General features: G+C 43.6%; 1 protein-coding gene, 1 long non-coding RNA gene and 1 pseudogene across 2 annotated transcripts; 1 reads left to right on the top strand and 2 right to left on the bottom strand.

The window, feature by feature from the left end:
• Positions 1 to 957: 957 nt before the first annotated feature.
• On the bottom strand, positions 958 to 1,542 carry LOC128454325 (uncharacterized). Its single transcript, XR_008341623.1, has 2 exons — positions 1,470 to 1,542; positions 958 to 1,105 (listed from the first exon to the last, which is right to left on the bottom strand). It is a non-coding gene; the product is annotated as an uncharacterized LOC128454325 (long non-coding RNA).
• Positions 1,543 to 2,258: 716 nt separating this feature from the next.
• Positions 2,259 to 4,580, bottom strand: LOC128454313 (transmembrane protein 14C-like; annotated as a pseudogene).
• On the top strand, positions 4,203 to 10,206 carry LOC128454266 (gastrula zinc finger protein XlCGF57.1-like). Its single transcript, XM_053437620.1, has 2 exons — positions 4,203 to 4,543; positions 7,809 to 10,206. Exons 1-2 carry the CDS (start codon positions 4,213 to 4,215, stop codon positions 9,071 to 9,073), a joined length of 1,596 nt encoding a protein of 531 aa, XP_053293595.1. The 5' UTR covers positions 4,203 to 4,212; the 3' UTR covers positions 9,074 to 10,206.
• Positions 10,207 to 16,071: the final 5,865 nt, after the last annotated feature.

The raw sequence follows: 16,071 nt of genomic DNA, 5'->3' as shown, positions 1-16,071 counted from the left end.
TTTTGATAAAGCTTATAGTTAGAGCTAATTAGTGCGGCAGAACGTTACTTGTTCTATTTTATGACACACGGAGCTTCTTTTTCCAGCTTCTCCCTCCTCTTCTCCATCCCTATCCCCCTTCCACGGAATCCCTTTGCTTTATCACCCGCAGATCCAGGGCCTCTGTGGCCGCACCATGGATTGCGGTGTGGCGGATTCTGTGTCGTGTGGGCTGATCGTGGTGGTGGTGGCGGACCCTGTGTCGCATTGGCATCGGGTACGGGCATTGGACCAGGACCGCGGCGGTGGATCGTGGTGGGTGGCGATGGACGGTGACTGAGGACTGGAGTGGCGTTCTGGTCTGGATGGTGGATCATGGTCCTGCTGGTTGCTGACAATGGACTGCGATTGCAGCGGGACTGCTTGGCATGTCATGTTGGGGTTGTCCTTCGGGATGTTTATCCTCATCAAATGCTGCTAGAGACTTTCAACTCTAATCTTGATGTTTTCCTGCACGTGGCATCTATTGCACTTCTGTCCGTCCTGGGAGAGGGATCCCTCACATGTGGTTCTCTCTGAGGTTTCTACGTATTTTTACCCTGTTAAAAGGGTTTTTAGTAGTTTTTCCTTACTCTTGCTGAGGGTTAAGGACAGAGGATGTCACACCCTGTTAAAGTCCTATGAGACTAATTGTAATTTGTGAATATGGGCTATACAAATAAAATTGGATTGATTGATTGAAATAGTAACTCTTAGTGAGACTAGTCAGGACGGCGGCTGGATGACTGGAATCTAATGATATCTAACAAATATAATTTTTCTTTTCAGTAACGACAGCAAATATACTTGATCTCAAGAACACAGTCAGATTTTGAAAGCTTCCAAACATGGCGTGTAGCACCTCCCAGTGTCCATTACAGGTATCAGCATGTTCAACAAAGAAAATAGTTCAAATATATAAAAAATAGCACATTCACATTTTCGAAAGATGTTTTTTTTTATTGCTGCTCGTTTCATTTTCCAACGTCCTTTTTCTTCTTCTTTCTGGGTTTGCTCTCGTCTTCCAGAACGACTACTTCCGTCGCAATTCGAACTCTCTTGGTCTTTGAAAGCTCTCGAGCGAGTTCTGTGGACAGAGGGAGGCAGATGATGAGTGTTAACGAGACACAGACAGAACCAGGAAGTGAAATATAGAGGCTTTGTAGTTATTTAGTGGAAAAGAATTAAACAAGAATCCATGTTTTTCTAGAAAATTACTCGTTGGGAGCTTGTTTTCTTGTGTACACTGTAAATATTCATATGTTCAACCTCAAGCTGCATTGACTGTAAATACGGACTACTGAGTGGAGACAAGCTCAGGTGAGTGTAAAGGTTGAGATCATGATGTTCTCATTTCACCCCCTTCAACACAAAAAACTCCCTGTCCCAGCTCGTGTCTGGTTTCTCTTTAACAACACAATGATCCTGTGAGATGAACGTCCGGTCGTCACCTTCAGATGTCGACGACGCAGTTGCTGGTTCCTCAGCGGGAGGCTGCACCGATGAAGGTTTCCACACAGCGAGGCACGTCAGCCGGGCCGAGGTGTTCACTTCCACGAGGAGCGTGGGAGGTTCCAGCTCCTGTGGGACGACAGCGGTTGGTCAGTGGATGATCGGCAGCTCAGCAGGTAACTGTCTCTTTTCAATCTTCTTTGTTTCGCAGAATTGTGTATATTGAAAGCTTGTTATATAATTTACAGTTTTGAGATTGTTTTGACCCTTGATAAATGATAGTCTGAAACAAACAGATTCGCTGCAAATGTAAATGTTTAAAAGATGTGGTTGAAATAAACGCAAGTGGCTTCTACTCCCAAACTGTTTACATCGACAGCAGTATTGACTCCGTTTTACAAGAGAGTGAATGTTAGAAGATCTGTATTTCTTTAAATAGTAGACTAAGTAATTATTTTTGTAGTGAGCGAATGTGTTTTATTTCAATACAAAAGTTCAGATATACAGTATATTTTCTTATTAAAGTACACAGCAGATTTAAACACAATTAGCTGTGATGGTTTGTTTACAAGGGAGCAAAGATAATCTTGATGAGGTGAATTTGTACAAGTAGAAAAACTTGGACGACAACGATTGCTCTGTATTTTAAAAAATAGATAAGACTTTGAAATGGCAGAGTTGTTGTAGAAAAATGATTTATTCAAGAAAAATGATGTTAAATTTAAATTATTCCCCTGCACAGAGGGAATGTATGTTTTGTACATAGAAAATACACATTTAAGTATTTCTCAGTATTCGTGTGGCCTCGTCAACATCCCAGTTATGATCTTCACCAGCATCAGTCCACTGAAAAAATTGATACAACATTTATATAAGGGTCGAGGTAGAATAAACGCCTCGTGGTTGTTTGTCTCCAGCAACCAGACCAGTTCCAGACTAATGAAGTCAATGTGTCACTTAAATTCTCGAGGTCAACGTCCAAGTGAATGTTTGTACCAGATTAAAAGAAACAGCCTCGAGGCGTTCTCGGTTCAAGTCATTTAAAGTCTTTGATCTTCATGTTGTGAATGTAGTTTATGACCAATCATCATTATGTGTAATGACGGTGTTTCACCTGAATAAAGTCATTAAACCCGCTGGCATGAACTTCCCGGAGTTGATGAATCTCAGGCCCATCACCACAGTGAGAGTTCCAGAGGTGCCTGTGTTTATCAGCGGAGGGAAACGCGTGTTAGTGTTTGTGAACTCGCACTGAAACAGATTAACAGACTGCACGAGCTCACCCAGCGACAGCCACACATTCTTTCGGATTCTGAGATGTCAGATAAGCACCGACCGCGGCCAACAGACCGAAAAGGAGCCCGGCGGCCAGAGAGGGGACGCTGTCTGAGGAGCACACACAACCAGGCTAGCTTTTATTTTGAAATGAATTGATTCACTCTCTTTTTATGGGCAGCTTTTACTTAGGAATCGGATTTTCTACATTGAACACACATTGGCCAGTTTATTAGGAACACTGATCTATAATTTAGCTGCTCTGCTAAATATTCCACCGCCATGTTACTATGTTCAAGTGAAGTTATTCATGTAACTCTCAGTGTGTCTCTCTTACCTGCTTTCAAAAAACCAATGACTTCTCCTACTGACACCAGAACAGCATAACTGAACCCAATCCAGTCCAGAGCCATGACCACAACTAGGAACAGAATCGCAAGTGTAATTAGATCTAGACCTGGAACAAGAATCAGATCTGGTACGAACGCCTCGTCCGGACTTCTTCAGGAGTCTTGCGGAAGAATTTCAAAATAAAAGTTTGCTCTAGAATTGAGCAAGAGAAGGTTTTACATAAAACACAAAAATATTGGTTCAGATGATTAAAATGTTATATTCTTCATTTTTTATTTGGAGATGGACAGACTCATACCATTTTTAATCAAGAGCTTTATCAATATAAGAACGCCTGATTATTATTATTTATCAGGGCCCGAGCACTGTGCAGTAAGAGACAGTGGGAGACCCTATTGAAATAGGGCGCCCCCCCTCAACAAACAATTCCACTCCTGCAGTGAGTGTCAGTGATCAAAGATCATAGGAATCTTTTTGTCTTGCAAAGGTGACGTCTCTCTCTCAGAATTGAGACATTTCCTCAAACCGTGTAAACATTGAGATACGGCGTAGGTTCATCCTTCGCCAAAGGAGACGGAGATATGTCATAACTCCACTGTGCATTGTCCTATCACCACCAATCTTCTGTCTCATGATCAGAGACCAAGCCTGAACAGCTCTATGAGTCACTATTTCCTCAGGGTCATAGCGCCACCTATTGATCAGTGTGAAAATGAAACACATGCAACGTTTCAAAATGCATGTCCTCGGACCCGTTCAGTGCTGCTTTTTAGTCCTACAAAATGTCGTTTATTTTTGGTTTTACTGTCGGAGTTTGTTTACTTTAATTGTTGAGTATTTCTACTTCACTGTCTTAGTACTTTTACTTGTAATGGAATATTACTTTACTGTCTTAGTACTTTTACCTCAATGAATGATCCAAATACTTCTTCCACCATTGGTTAAGTTTATTTCGTTGCTTGTACTTTAGTACTTGTTTAACAAGTACTTGTAACAGAGTATTTCTTCTATGCAGTATTAGTACTTTTGTTTCCTCTTCGTCATCCAGTTCAACAGGGGTCGCTAATGACTCGGAGCTCGGAGTCTCTGTTTCCTGTCGCGGTCTGTCTTTGTCATATGGTCTTTGTCCCCTCAGAGACTCAGAGTGAGGAGAGGATGAACATGTCCGCCATGCAGCTGCTGCGGGTGTCGGTACATGAGCGGATCAGCGCTGCCGCTGAAGACTTCCTGCTGCAGGTGGAGAAAGGAGGAGGAAAGGATCAAGTCCCGGAGCTGAGAGCGATGCTCACCGAGCGGCTCGCGGCGGCGGGGGAACAGATCCTCGCGGGGCTTGAGGAAATCTTGTTAGAGTACGAGGACCGAGTGGAGCGGTCCGAGAGGGAGATCTGCCGTCGAGGGAGGCTGCTCGATGCCGCGATGCAGCCCGTAGTCCGGCTGCACAGAGCAGGTCAGTCCCTAGAGGAACCGTTCACATGCTAGCGTTAGCTAGCATCAGCCCGAGCAGTTATCACGTCACTTCCTGTCTCTGTCGGCTTGCACCCGCCTGCTCCTCCTCTCACCTGAATAATGAGGAGGATTTGATGCTGTTGTGAATGATTCTGTTCAGAAAACCTGCTGCTGTGTTGATCATGTCTGAAACAGAAAGTGTGGACACGCTGCATAATCCCCACGTAGTAATGTGGACAACGGGCTACAGGCCAGTTTTCATCAATACGAGTCGTCCTCCGTGATGGACACATAACATTGGTGTCTATGTACAGCTTGCTGAGAAACGAGTGCGCAGGGACCGTCTACAAAGTGCCACACCGAAAAGAGATAGCACAAAAATATTTAATAACATCTCTCTAATAGTGTATATTGTAGCATTTACCTCTTATACACAAAATACTGGACTAGTCCTAGGTTCTAAGGGGTGGGGTGAAAGCATAAAAAATAACCCAGAGACCAGGTACTTTAAATTTAAGTCGGCACTTTACTAAACACATTTAGACAAAAAGACAATAAAAACATATATTATAAATGGGTTTGGATGAGTGGAGCTCACTCTTCTTCCCTTATTCTCTTGTTAGTTCGTTGTGATTGTTTTTTCAAAAATAACTAATAAAGTTCCGCCTCAAGTCCATTCAGTTCAATTCATAAATATAAAGAAAATACTGATACTCCTACCACTCTGGCAGTGAGTATCCAACGTCCGATCCGGGTAGTGGCAGAGGCCCAGGCCAGTTCAGGGGATGTTCGATTCAGCCCTTTAAAAACGGATTCCGCCGATCTTCCTAGCTCACCATCTTGTCCGTGCTGCGTTTCTGTTGCTCCAACACGCACACACACAGGTGTCTCCTCGCAGGTTCGCCTGATCACAGAACATCTTCAAATATGCAATGCACTTTTAAACAAACTTTTTGCATTCCTTTCAGGTCTTTACATATCGTTTTACACTTGATTTCAGCAGTCAAACTTCTTCTTCTCTTTTCTATTTCTATCTCCTCTCGTGGTCTTGTGTCTTCCCCCCTATTTAGCCTTTTCTAATCTTTCTCGTTACCCTTACCTGCGCAGGGCCAATTCTCTTAAAGGGGAAAGCGCCCTTAAAGGGAAAGGGTCACTTTTTAGTCACCAAACTTTTAACTATTTCTCCATTAAATTGTTTACATGGGTTTAAACTGACTTTAAGTTAATAACATTTATGGATTTGAACCAGTTTCACCTATTTAATAATTTAATTGACCATTTATATATTTATACATTTACAATACATAGTTATATTTATTTATTTCATATTTATCCATATCATTAATAATTAATGTCGGCAACATTAATGTGGACTATTTATTTATTTAGTATACATTTGAATGCATATTAATATATTTCAAGTTTATCTATTTCATTACTTTTATAAAAAAAAGTAAAGAAAATTTGTGTTTTGAATAATTTTGGGAAATATTTATTATAGAAAATAATCAATAACTTCACTGTAATACTGTATATTCTCAACTAAAGAGATTCTGATTAAAATTCAACAAAATTGGGAGATTTTCTGTTGTTTCGCAAAACCATCAAGTGTCTCCTATGTGTTCGGTGTGTAGTTGGGGCCAATACACTTTCTGTATCACTGTACTGTAGCATAGCCATCAGGGGACGCTGGACCTGTGTAATGATTTTGGTGAGAATATAAAGGAGCTAAGGTGAGGTTATTGAATAGTTTTCATAATGAATATTTCCCCAAATTATACAAAATCACTTTTTCCCAAAGTTAGTACTGTAGCATAGTCAGCCGGACTCCCTGGACCTGTGAGGTGATTTTGGTGAGAATATACAGTATAAGAGCGATGTTATTGAATATTTTTGTAATATCTCTTTTCGGTGTTATTTGTAGACAGTCCCTGTGCACATGTTTCTCAGCAAGCTGTACATAGACACAAATGTTATGTGTCCATCACAGAGGACGACTAATATTGAGGAAACCGGTCTGTAGCCCGTTGTCTACATTACTACGTGGGGATTATGCAGCGTTTGTGCTTTAACAACGTTTTGCTGAAGACTTATTGATCCAGGAAGTCTGAATCTGTGAATATCTTGCCAACTTTACTGAACTCTACCCAACCTCCCCTCACCCTGTTCTCCTCGGTTAGTGACCTAATTGGTTTATTTGGCCTCAAAATTAAAAACTTTTTTACCAGAAACCCTTTGTTTGATGCTGTTTCCTTTACAAGCTTCGTCATAACGACGGATGGGCATTGATTAAATTGTCCTAATCGATCATCGGGAGAATTAACAATAGATTTTCGATTAATCATCAATGTTTTATATTAAAATTCACTATTTATAGCCTATATTAAAATGCAGTGAGAAAAAACTAAGCCCAGTGTGTTTCCTAATTGAGATCTTTATTACAAGATGAACAACTATTGTGGCAGTTAAACGGGATCCGTTCAATGGTTACACTAGAAAATATGCGCTGCTGTAGTCTTAAGCAGCGGAGCCGACAGCTAGAAGCCAGTGCTCATAAACACAACTGACCCTCGTTTTTTTTTTTTTTCGTTTACAGTAAGATAATCAGTTGCTGAAAACCTTCACCCTCAACAATACTTTAGGGTTGCATATCCATCTCGATGAACTTGCAGATCTGTTGGGTAATTTTCTCTGCTCCTTGTGCATCGCAGCTCCTCCGTGCTAACACCGAGTTGATGCTAGGTTGAGACCGAGAGCAGGATGCACCGCCACTAACCAGGGTCGGATATGCATTGTTAAAGTGGTACATCATTTGAGTCGTAGCTGAGTTGTACTTACACACAGCTTTGCAGTGTTGGCAGTGAACAAAATCATTTTTTAAATCAAAATGGTCCCACGCTTCACTTCGCCGTGACCTCCTCATGTTTACTTTTGAAATACACAAATGTGTAATTGCTGCCAAGTAGCGAAATCCATTGCATTCCTTCAACACTCCCACTACGTAACAGAGCATGCATTAGTTTTATCGATGAAAAAAAATGTCATCGGCAAAAATCTTAATGTTCAATTAATCGATCGTCGATTAATTATGCCCATCCCTAGTTGTAACACCAGCTGTAAACGACCTCAACATCTCTACTTCCTGAATGTAATCGTTCAAAAATCACAACAGCCGACATTAAACGACACAACACAAGTTTTTCAAAACACTTCAGGAAGCTCTGAAATGATAAACGTGTGTATTTGTGTTTTATTGTGTCCTTCAGACGTCCAGCACCTGATGGTGAATAAAGAAGAGGTTCCCTCTGATGAGCAGCAGTGGAGCCCCCTTGTGGACCAGGAGGACCTAGAGCCCCCCCACATTAAAGAGGACCCAGAGCTCCCCCACATTAAAGAGGAACAGGAGGAACCGTGGACCAATCAGGATGGACAGCAGCTTCAAGGGCAGAAGGAGGCTGATATCAAGTTCACATTGACTCCTGTCGCTGTGAAGAGTGAAGAAGATGAAGAGAAACTTAAATGGTCAAAGCTTCATCCCAGTGAGACGACGGAGAACAGAGCAGACTTTGGAGGACCAGAACAAGCCAGGAACTCAGGTCCTGATGGACGTTTACAACCAGATCCTGAGGACAAGACTGAAGACTCTTCTGAGACTGAAGTCAGTGAGGATGATTGGAGTGAGACCAGGGAAACTCAGACTTATTTAAATACAAGAAATAACAAACAGCCTCTAAGTGATATGGGATGTAAGACAGAAAAAACCCAGTTTAGTTGCTCTGAGTGTGGTAAAAGATTTAACCATAAGAGCAATCTAAATAAACATATGAGGATTCATACAGGAGAGAAACCATTTAGCTGCTCTGAGTGTGGTAAAGGATTTATCGGAAGGGGCCATCTAAATATGCATATGAGGATTCATGCAGGAGAGAAACCGTTAAGTTGTTCTGAGTGTGGTAAAAGATATAACCATAAGAGCAGTCTAAATATGCATATGAGGATTCATACAGAAGAGAAACCGTTTAGTTGCCCTGAGTGTAGTAAAAGATTTCACAGAAGGTCAGATCTAAATACACACATGAGGCGTCATACAGGAGAGAAACCGTTTAGTTGCTTTGAGTGTGGTCAAAGATATAGCAAAAGGGGCAATCTAAATACACATATGAGGATTCATACAGGAGAGAAACCGTTTAGTTGCTCTGAGTGTGGTAAAAGATTTAGCCATAAGTGCAGTTTAAATAAACATGTGATGAATCATACAGGAAAGAAACCGTTTAGTTGCCCTGAATGTGGTAAAATATATACCGACAGGGGCACTCTAAAGACACATATGAGGATTCATACAGGAGAGAAACCGTTTAGTTGCCCTGAATGTGGTCAAAGATATACCTACAGGGGCAATCTAAAGACACATATGAGGATTCATACAGGAGAGAAACCGTTTAGTTGCCCTGAGTGTGGTAAAAGATTTAACCAAAGGTCCTCTCTGAATAGACACATGAGGACTCATACAGGAGAGAAATCGTTAAGTTGATCTGAGTGTGATAAAAGATTTAAGATTCGGTCATACTGTATGAGACGTGAGGATTCATATAGGAGAGAAGTGATTCAAATGCAACCTTTGCAACAAAATATTTATTAGGAACCGTGAGCAAATATTCATATCATACATATTAATAGTTCACTGTTTTAATGGGGACATATTATGAAAATTCCACTTTTGTAGTGCTTCTACACATTAATTTGGGTATCTGGCATGTCTACCGTGCCAAAAACTTTGGAAAAAAACAACTCCTGCGATTTGTTGTGGTTCCTCTATGTCAGAAACGAGACGGGGTTAAGACGGAAAGTACGTAATTTTCCAACCATGCCCATGTAGGGAGCCTTGCTACCTGGCCTTGGACCATTCCCCACCATCATCTCACCGGCTCCGGAGAGAGACGGCCCGGCTCCCCGGCTAGCTAGGGGAGACGCTGGAGCGCGTCTCCCCTAGCTAGCTACCCGTCAGACAATCTAAGTGGCCGCATAAACATGCCGATCGTCAAGGCGGAGACCCCTGGGACACCTCTAAACGTTGACACAGCAGTGTGGAAGGAGGATGCTGCTGCGCCAGCTCCAGCTCCCACTGCTTGGCGGCACTGGGGCTCTGGCAGCCAGGCTTCGGCCCACCTGACACTGGTTCAAAACGATAAGGTTGAAAGATTGTCCTCTTTGTCTCCACTAGCCATATTTCTACAGAGGTAATTGATAGGTAAAATTCTGGGTGCTTGTATCTCATGAAGGGGGGGGGGGGGCACTCAAAACAGGTCAATCTGAGGAGGGCTGTTTTATTAGGTAAAATAGGGTGTTGTTTTAAATGATCCTTTTGGTATTTTGATCAAAATATGCTACAGACATTTCATTAAGACCTCTAGGAACCATATCGACTGTTGTAAAATGGGCAAGCGATGGGTCCTTTAAGTAGACTATTAACAGTTTTTATATCCCTAGAAAATATTACTCATTCAAATTAGTGTTTATAAATCTTGTTACTCCTGATTTGTACATAATTTATCTATTTTTCATAAAGTCCTTCATATCATTTTAAGGTTAAATTGTGTTCCTTGCCCAGTATGAATCTGTGTTCTTAATTAGTTAATATGATTAAATGTGTTTGTTTTAAGACAATGGTGTCTTGGTTCTTGAGATTCAATGACAGTGTGTGCTCTCCTTTATGTATTGAATGTGTTTGTTCCGCCCACTGGTGGCTCGGGGTAGGACGTATCAGAAATGCAACAGGTCTGGGGAAGTGAGGGTGCAGTCACACAGAAACCATGACACGATATAAGGCAAAGAAAGTATTTATTTAAACAAAGCAACACAGGGATCAACAAGGACTATCAGTGGCACCCAAGAAAAGAACACAAAGCACCCCCCCCCCCCAAAAGTACAGCGGGTGATGCTCACTAGTGATCCCGTCCTCCCGTTTTGAGGCTTCGAAGCGTATGTCGAGTAATCCAGATAGATTTTTATGAAGCGCGTCTCGAGGCTTGTGTTGATTACGTATGTGATGACGTTCGAAGCCTCGAGAGCCGGCCGAACCACGTGACATTTAGGAAATGGTTTGCGGGTTTGGTGTGCGATTCAAAATTAGTTATTAAGTATTGGGGGGGAAAAATTGAATTTATACCCTAACTTGTACAAACTTGCGTTATCTTTTCTTTGTACCCCAGCTTCATCTGTGCCCTGTGAAAGGATATTTTCTAAACCCAGCACTGTTGAAAAGCTGTTTTTTTAAATAAAAAGTTCAAAATGTATTTATTGGCATCACAAACATACATTTATTCAATTCAAAGCTTAACACACCAAAGCCATGGTGTCATTATAATAACATTTACATTTAGTGTCCACTTGATGGCGCAGTAGAGCAAATGAAGCCCCATGAAGCCTCTGCCCATTAGCCAACCAATTGGATGGAAAGCTTCAAAGCTTCATGAGGCTTCATCTCGCCATCACTAGTGCTCACTCCAACCTGGGGCATTAACAAGAAGTAAACCTATGTGTGTGTTATATGTAGACCCCGGAGTATCTTACTTGTTCTCGTTGTCACTGTGCGCACATCAAAAAAAACATTAACAAAGACAAAGACAAAACCAAAGTAGGCGGCTAACAACTTAAATAATAAAGGTAAAACTAAATCAGTGCACCAGCAAACACCCAAGCTAAACCAAACGAAAACCATCAGAGCTCTGCCACAGCTCAACCCAAAAAGCCTCCTCTCACTTACAAAAACCAAAGGACTATTTAAAGGGGAAGGGTTGATTGGAGATCTGGACCAGGTGTCTTGATTTTATTATTGGAAACAGCTGACATGAGCGGTCATGATGCTCAACCAGGAGGAGGAGACAAAACAGAACACAATACATGTATACATACAGGACATAAAGAACACAGTTCTTAATAGTTTCCAAGAATCAAAGTTTCAAAACAAGATAATGACGTCGTCGTCCTCCTCTTTGTTTCTGTACGAACGGAGGCTGCAGTTGAATTGTCTCAACCCGAGATAAATTAATCAGCTTCTCACAGTCAGACATGTTTGTTACGTTTGACGTGAAGTTGGAACTGGGCTATTTCAGGTCAGTTCAGGTTCCGTCGGTCAATCTGTGTGATACTGGACTCAGTGGATCACAGATCTATATAAAACCGATCATAGGGCAGTGATTCAAAACAAACATATTTAATCTGATGAGCAATTAGCAAGGACCGACATCACCTGACGGACTCAGGAAGTGAAGCGTGAGTGACATGAGAAAAACGCAAGCCACTCTTCAAAATGCATGTGCTCTGGCCCGTTTCTCTGCTGCTTTGCAGGCCTAGAAATTGTTGTTTGTTTTTGGTCTCACGGTCGTAGTTTGGTTAATTTAATTATTGAGTATTTCTACTTCACTGTCTTAGTATTTTTACTTGTAATGGAATATAACTTTACTGTCTTGGTACTTTTACCACAGTGAATGATCCGAGTTCTTCTTCCAAGATTGGTTAGGTTTATTTCATTGCTTATACTTTAGTACTTGGTTAACAAGTACTTTTTGCAGGGTATTTCTGCTGTGCAGTATTAGTACTTTCGTTTCCTCTTCGTCCTCCAGTCCAACAGGGTTCGCGGCTGGCTCGGAACCCGGAGTCTCTGTTTCCTGTTGCTAGCTTTGGCCTTGCCCCCTCAGAGATTCAAAGTGCAGTGTGGAGGAACATGTCTCCCCTGCAGCTGCTGAGGGTGTCGGTAGATGAGCGGATCAGCGCTGCCGTTGAAGACTTCCTGCTGCAGGTGGAGAAAGGAGGAGGAAAGGATCAAGTCCCGGAGCTGAGAGCGATGCGCACCGAGTGGCTCGCGGCGGCGGGGGAGCAGATCCTCGCGGGGCTTGAGGAAACCTTGTCAGAGTACGAGGACCGAGTGGAGTGGACAGAGAGGTCCGAGTGGGAGATCTGCTGCCAGAGGAGGCTGCTCGATGACGTGATGCAGCCCGTAGTCCGGCTGCACAGAGCAGGTCAGTCCCGGGAGCAGGGGGGGGAATTAATGTTCCCAATGGCCACATGAGGACATGGACATTTGTGGAGGGCCGGACCAACAGGCTGAACTCAATTCTACTCATATTCATTTGATAAGCTTCTACTGGAGTAAATGTTATGATTATGTCATTACGGTATGCGTGCTGCTTCATTTCGTCATGTCCTGTTTTCCTGTCGCTGGTGGTGGTCACTCTCTGAACTAGCTCCTCTGCTAACAGCTGTTTCTCTGTAGCAGTACGGCTAAAATAAGCGGTCTGAAGGTAAACACCCAAACATCCCAGCCCCTACTCTCTGGTGCTCAGTGACTCTGTGTGAGCTCAGCCTCGTAGTCTAACAGGCTGATACAGCAGCGATGGCTTCTCTCTCTCCCTCTTGCTCCACTGCTCTACGAAGTCAGCGTGAGACAAAGTCAAGTTCAAATGCACTGCCTGAGGGAATACTTACACATCCACCAGGACAAGGGCTTCCCGCCCATGAGTCAGTTAGTAAGGCATGTAACCCGTACTGGCATGCACTGAGGTGTTGTAGGCAACTGCAACATGTTGTAGATAGTCGTCCCACTCACCTCAACAGGCCTGCAATGATCTAGCTAACTGGTCAACAAGTGTCCGATTAAAAAGTTCCATCATCCCATCTGATTTTGGATTATATGGCGTGGTGCGAGTTTCCTAATCTTCATAGGCTGACACATTCTCTGAACAATTTCCCCCTCAAATTACCAACCCTGATCACTGTGAATTATCTCCGGAACACCATGAACCAACACATAACCCTCAAACACAGACTTTGCGACTGAATGAGCGGTGTGATTAGGAAGATCATACAGATTCACAAACTTGGTAAAGTAGTCCTCAACAACCAACATATATCTGTTACCCTAAGACGTCACTGGTAGTTCCAAAATGTCCATCGCCACTCTCTGGAATGGATGAGTGGCTTGGGACCCCCCCATCGGTGCCCGATGTTTAGGGACAGGGGCCCTGCGGGACTGACAGGGGACGCACTGCTCACACCACTTCCTAACATCTTTAAACACACAGGGCCAGTAACACGATTGCCTCGCTCTTTCCCATACCCGTTCTTCAGAAAAATTTGCTGATGCAGGGCCTCCATGAAGGTGCTGCAGTACATTAGGGATAAACGAGGAGGGCACAACCACCTGATAATGAGCGTCCCCTGTGAGAGAGGAATTCACTGACCGACAGAGCACACCATTCACCACAGAAAGACGAGGATATTCAGTCCATAGTTTATGAAGCCACCGAGAGCTCCCTTTCATCTGCCACCGCGGAGGTCGAGACCCTTTCAACTCAATCCAGTCCAAAACTACACTAATGTTGGGATCATCCTTTTGCCGCAACTTAATCTCAGTCTCATCCTAGGAAAGTGAATGAATAAAGGAAAAGTCATCTGACTCACAGTTCATGTCCTCATGCTGCCCCCTTTTGGAGGAACTAGGGCTCTGGGGGTTTTGCAACTGTGACTGAGACTGTGAACTGCCTATCCTGGAATCACTCAACTCCCTGTCAGAGTTCACGACATTCCCTTGGCCAGATGTGTCCCTTATGGTGTTCCTCATTGTGTCAGGGTCAGGATCTGGAGGTCGCCGTGATATAGCATCCGCATTAGTATGCCGTTTTCCCTCCTTGTGCTGTATGGCCCAGTTGAAAGGATCCAGTTCCAGTATCCATCTTGCTCTTTTTCCTGTGGGGTCATGATCAAATGACATGCCTCGGAGGCCCAACAGAGGTTTATGATCTGTTATGATAGTGAAGGCAGCCGATCAAATGTAGTGTCTGAACTGCCGTACGCCCCAAACTACAGCCCACAGTTCCTTTTCAAAAGTGGACCAACGTCTTTCGGTGGCAGTGACTGACTGACTAGCATACACTACCACTCTCTCCGCACGCTGGGCAAAGTCCCTGACAAAGCGTCTATAGTAAGAGCAAAGGCCCAGAAATGCCCTCACTTCAGTTGGATTCTGTGGAGTAGGCCATGTTCTGACCTTGTCTGTGTTTCGTGGGTCTGGCTGCAGGCCACGGTAAGACACATCATGTCCCAGTAACACTACATGATCTTGAGCCAGATGACATTTCTTAGAATTCAACCTAAGACCCGCCACCTGAATCCTGGAGAAAACTTCCCTCAGGCTGGAGAGATGTTCCTCAAAGGTGGGGCTGTATATGAGCACATCATGGAGATAAACCATACAGACCTGCCATGGGAGCCCTCTAAGCACAAGCTCCATCATGCGCTGAAATGTTGCAGTCGAGTTGGTGAGACCCATGGGCATTGAACGCCACTGGTAGAGGCCCCTCCCCGTTGTGAAAGCGTTTTTTTCCCTGTCATCTTCATCGACCTCAACTTGCCAGTAGCCATTAGAAAAGTCCAACGTGCTAAACCACACCGAACCTGCTAATGCATCTAATGTGTCATCCACCCTGGGAAGGGGGTGGCAGTCTCTCACTGTTACGCTGTTTAAGCGGTGATAGTCAATAAAAAACCTCCACCCTCCATTCTTTTTCTTCACCAGAACGACAGGTGAGGCCCAGGGGCTGCAACTCTCCTCTATCACCCCATCAGCTAACAGAGCCGACACCTGTCTATCTATCTCTTCCTAATATACGTTGAAGTTCTTTCAATTCCAACACTCTCTATGCTAAAGTGAGGGAGAGCGCTGGATTTCCACATGGAATACGTCACAAAATATCCGTCCACCACTTTAGCGGTACGTGGGTTAGCTGTGGCTAACTTTAGCTAACTCGCTAAAACTTTATGAGCTGCTTCATTCATCTTCACAGTGCTCTTATCTTGCGATACGCTTTAAGTGGGCTTGATCCCACCGCTGCCACCAATGTAGCTGAGCGTTTAGTTGTATTGACGAAGTCGAAAGAAGACAGAAGATGGTCATCAACTCGGGACACAGCACCCGTTTATTACCCGTCACATTTCTTCACCACTCCTCACAGAACACCCTTCCGGAAAACTTCTCTTCAAAATAAGAGTCACTAAATAAAATAGCTTACAGCTGTAGTTAGCTTAGCCCCCGCTAGCCGCCGCGGAGCCACCTACCTTAGCACGTAGCTTAGCCTCAGCTAGCATGCTACCCTTAAAGAGCCCACGATTAAAGAGCCACCATCTCACGGTTCAAACAGATTCTCCAGCGACCACTGTCAGCTGCATCCCAGGGACCAGAGCCGGGGCATTGAATCCAAACTGAAGCTGCGGGTTGAAATTTTATGTAAATACAGTAAAATCGTAATTCACATCAGCATCAACGACTCCCGGCTTCGCATGTCGGAGGTCACTGAAGTTAATGTTGAGTCGGTGCTTTTGGAGCAATGATGTCGGACACGGTAGTTTCCTCTGTCCCTCTCCCCAACACAACAGGTGAGGACATTTTGAGCCGCATGTTGTCTTTTACCCGCTGGCTGTCCAGGTGCTGTCCTGTAAACGGTTCCGGGCTTTGTAGGTAATTGGTAAACTTTT

This window comes from Pleuronectes platessa, chromosome 13 (assembly GCF_947347685.1).
Source record: "Pleuronectes platessa chromosome 13, fPlePla1.1, whole genome shotgun sequence".
Taxonomy (NCBI): domain Eukaryota; kingdom Metazoa; phylum Chordata; class Actinopteri; order Pleuronectiformes; family Pleuronectidae; genus Pleuronectes; species Pleuronectes platessa.
The sequence above is the reverse complement of the archived record's forward strand: the minus strand, read 5'-3'. Positions and strand labels throughout refer to the sequence as shown.

Excerpts from the sequence above, each read along its gene's own strand:
- LOC128454266 (XM_053437620.1), top strand. The coding sequence starts at position 4,213 with ATGGTCTTTGTCCCCTCAGAGACTCAGAGTGAGGAGAGGATGAACATG. Across the intron at positions 4,544-7,808 it reads AGTCCGGCTGCACAGAGCAG|ACGTCCAGCACCTGATGGTG; the intron begins GTCAGTCCCTAG and ends TGTGTCCTTCAG.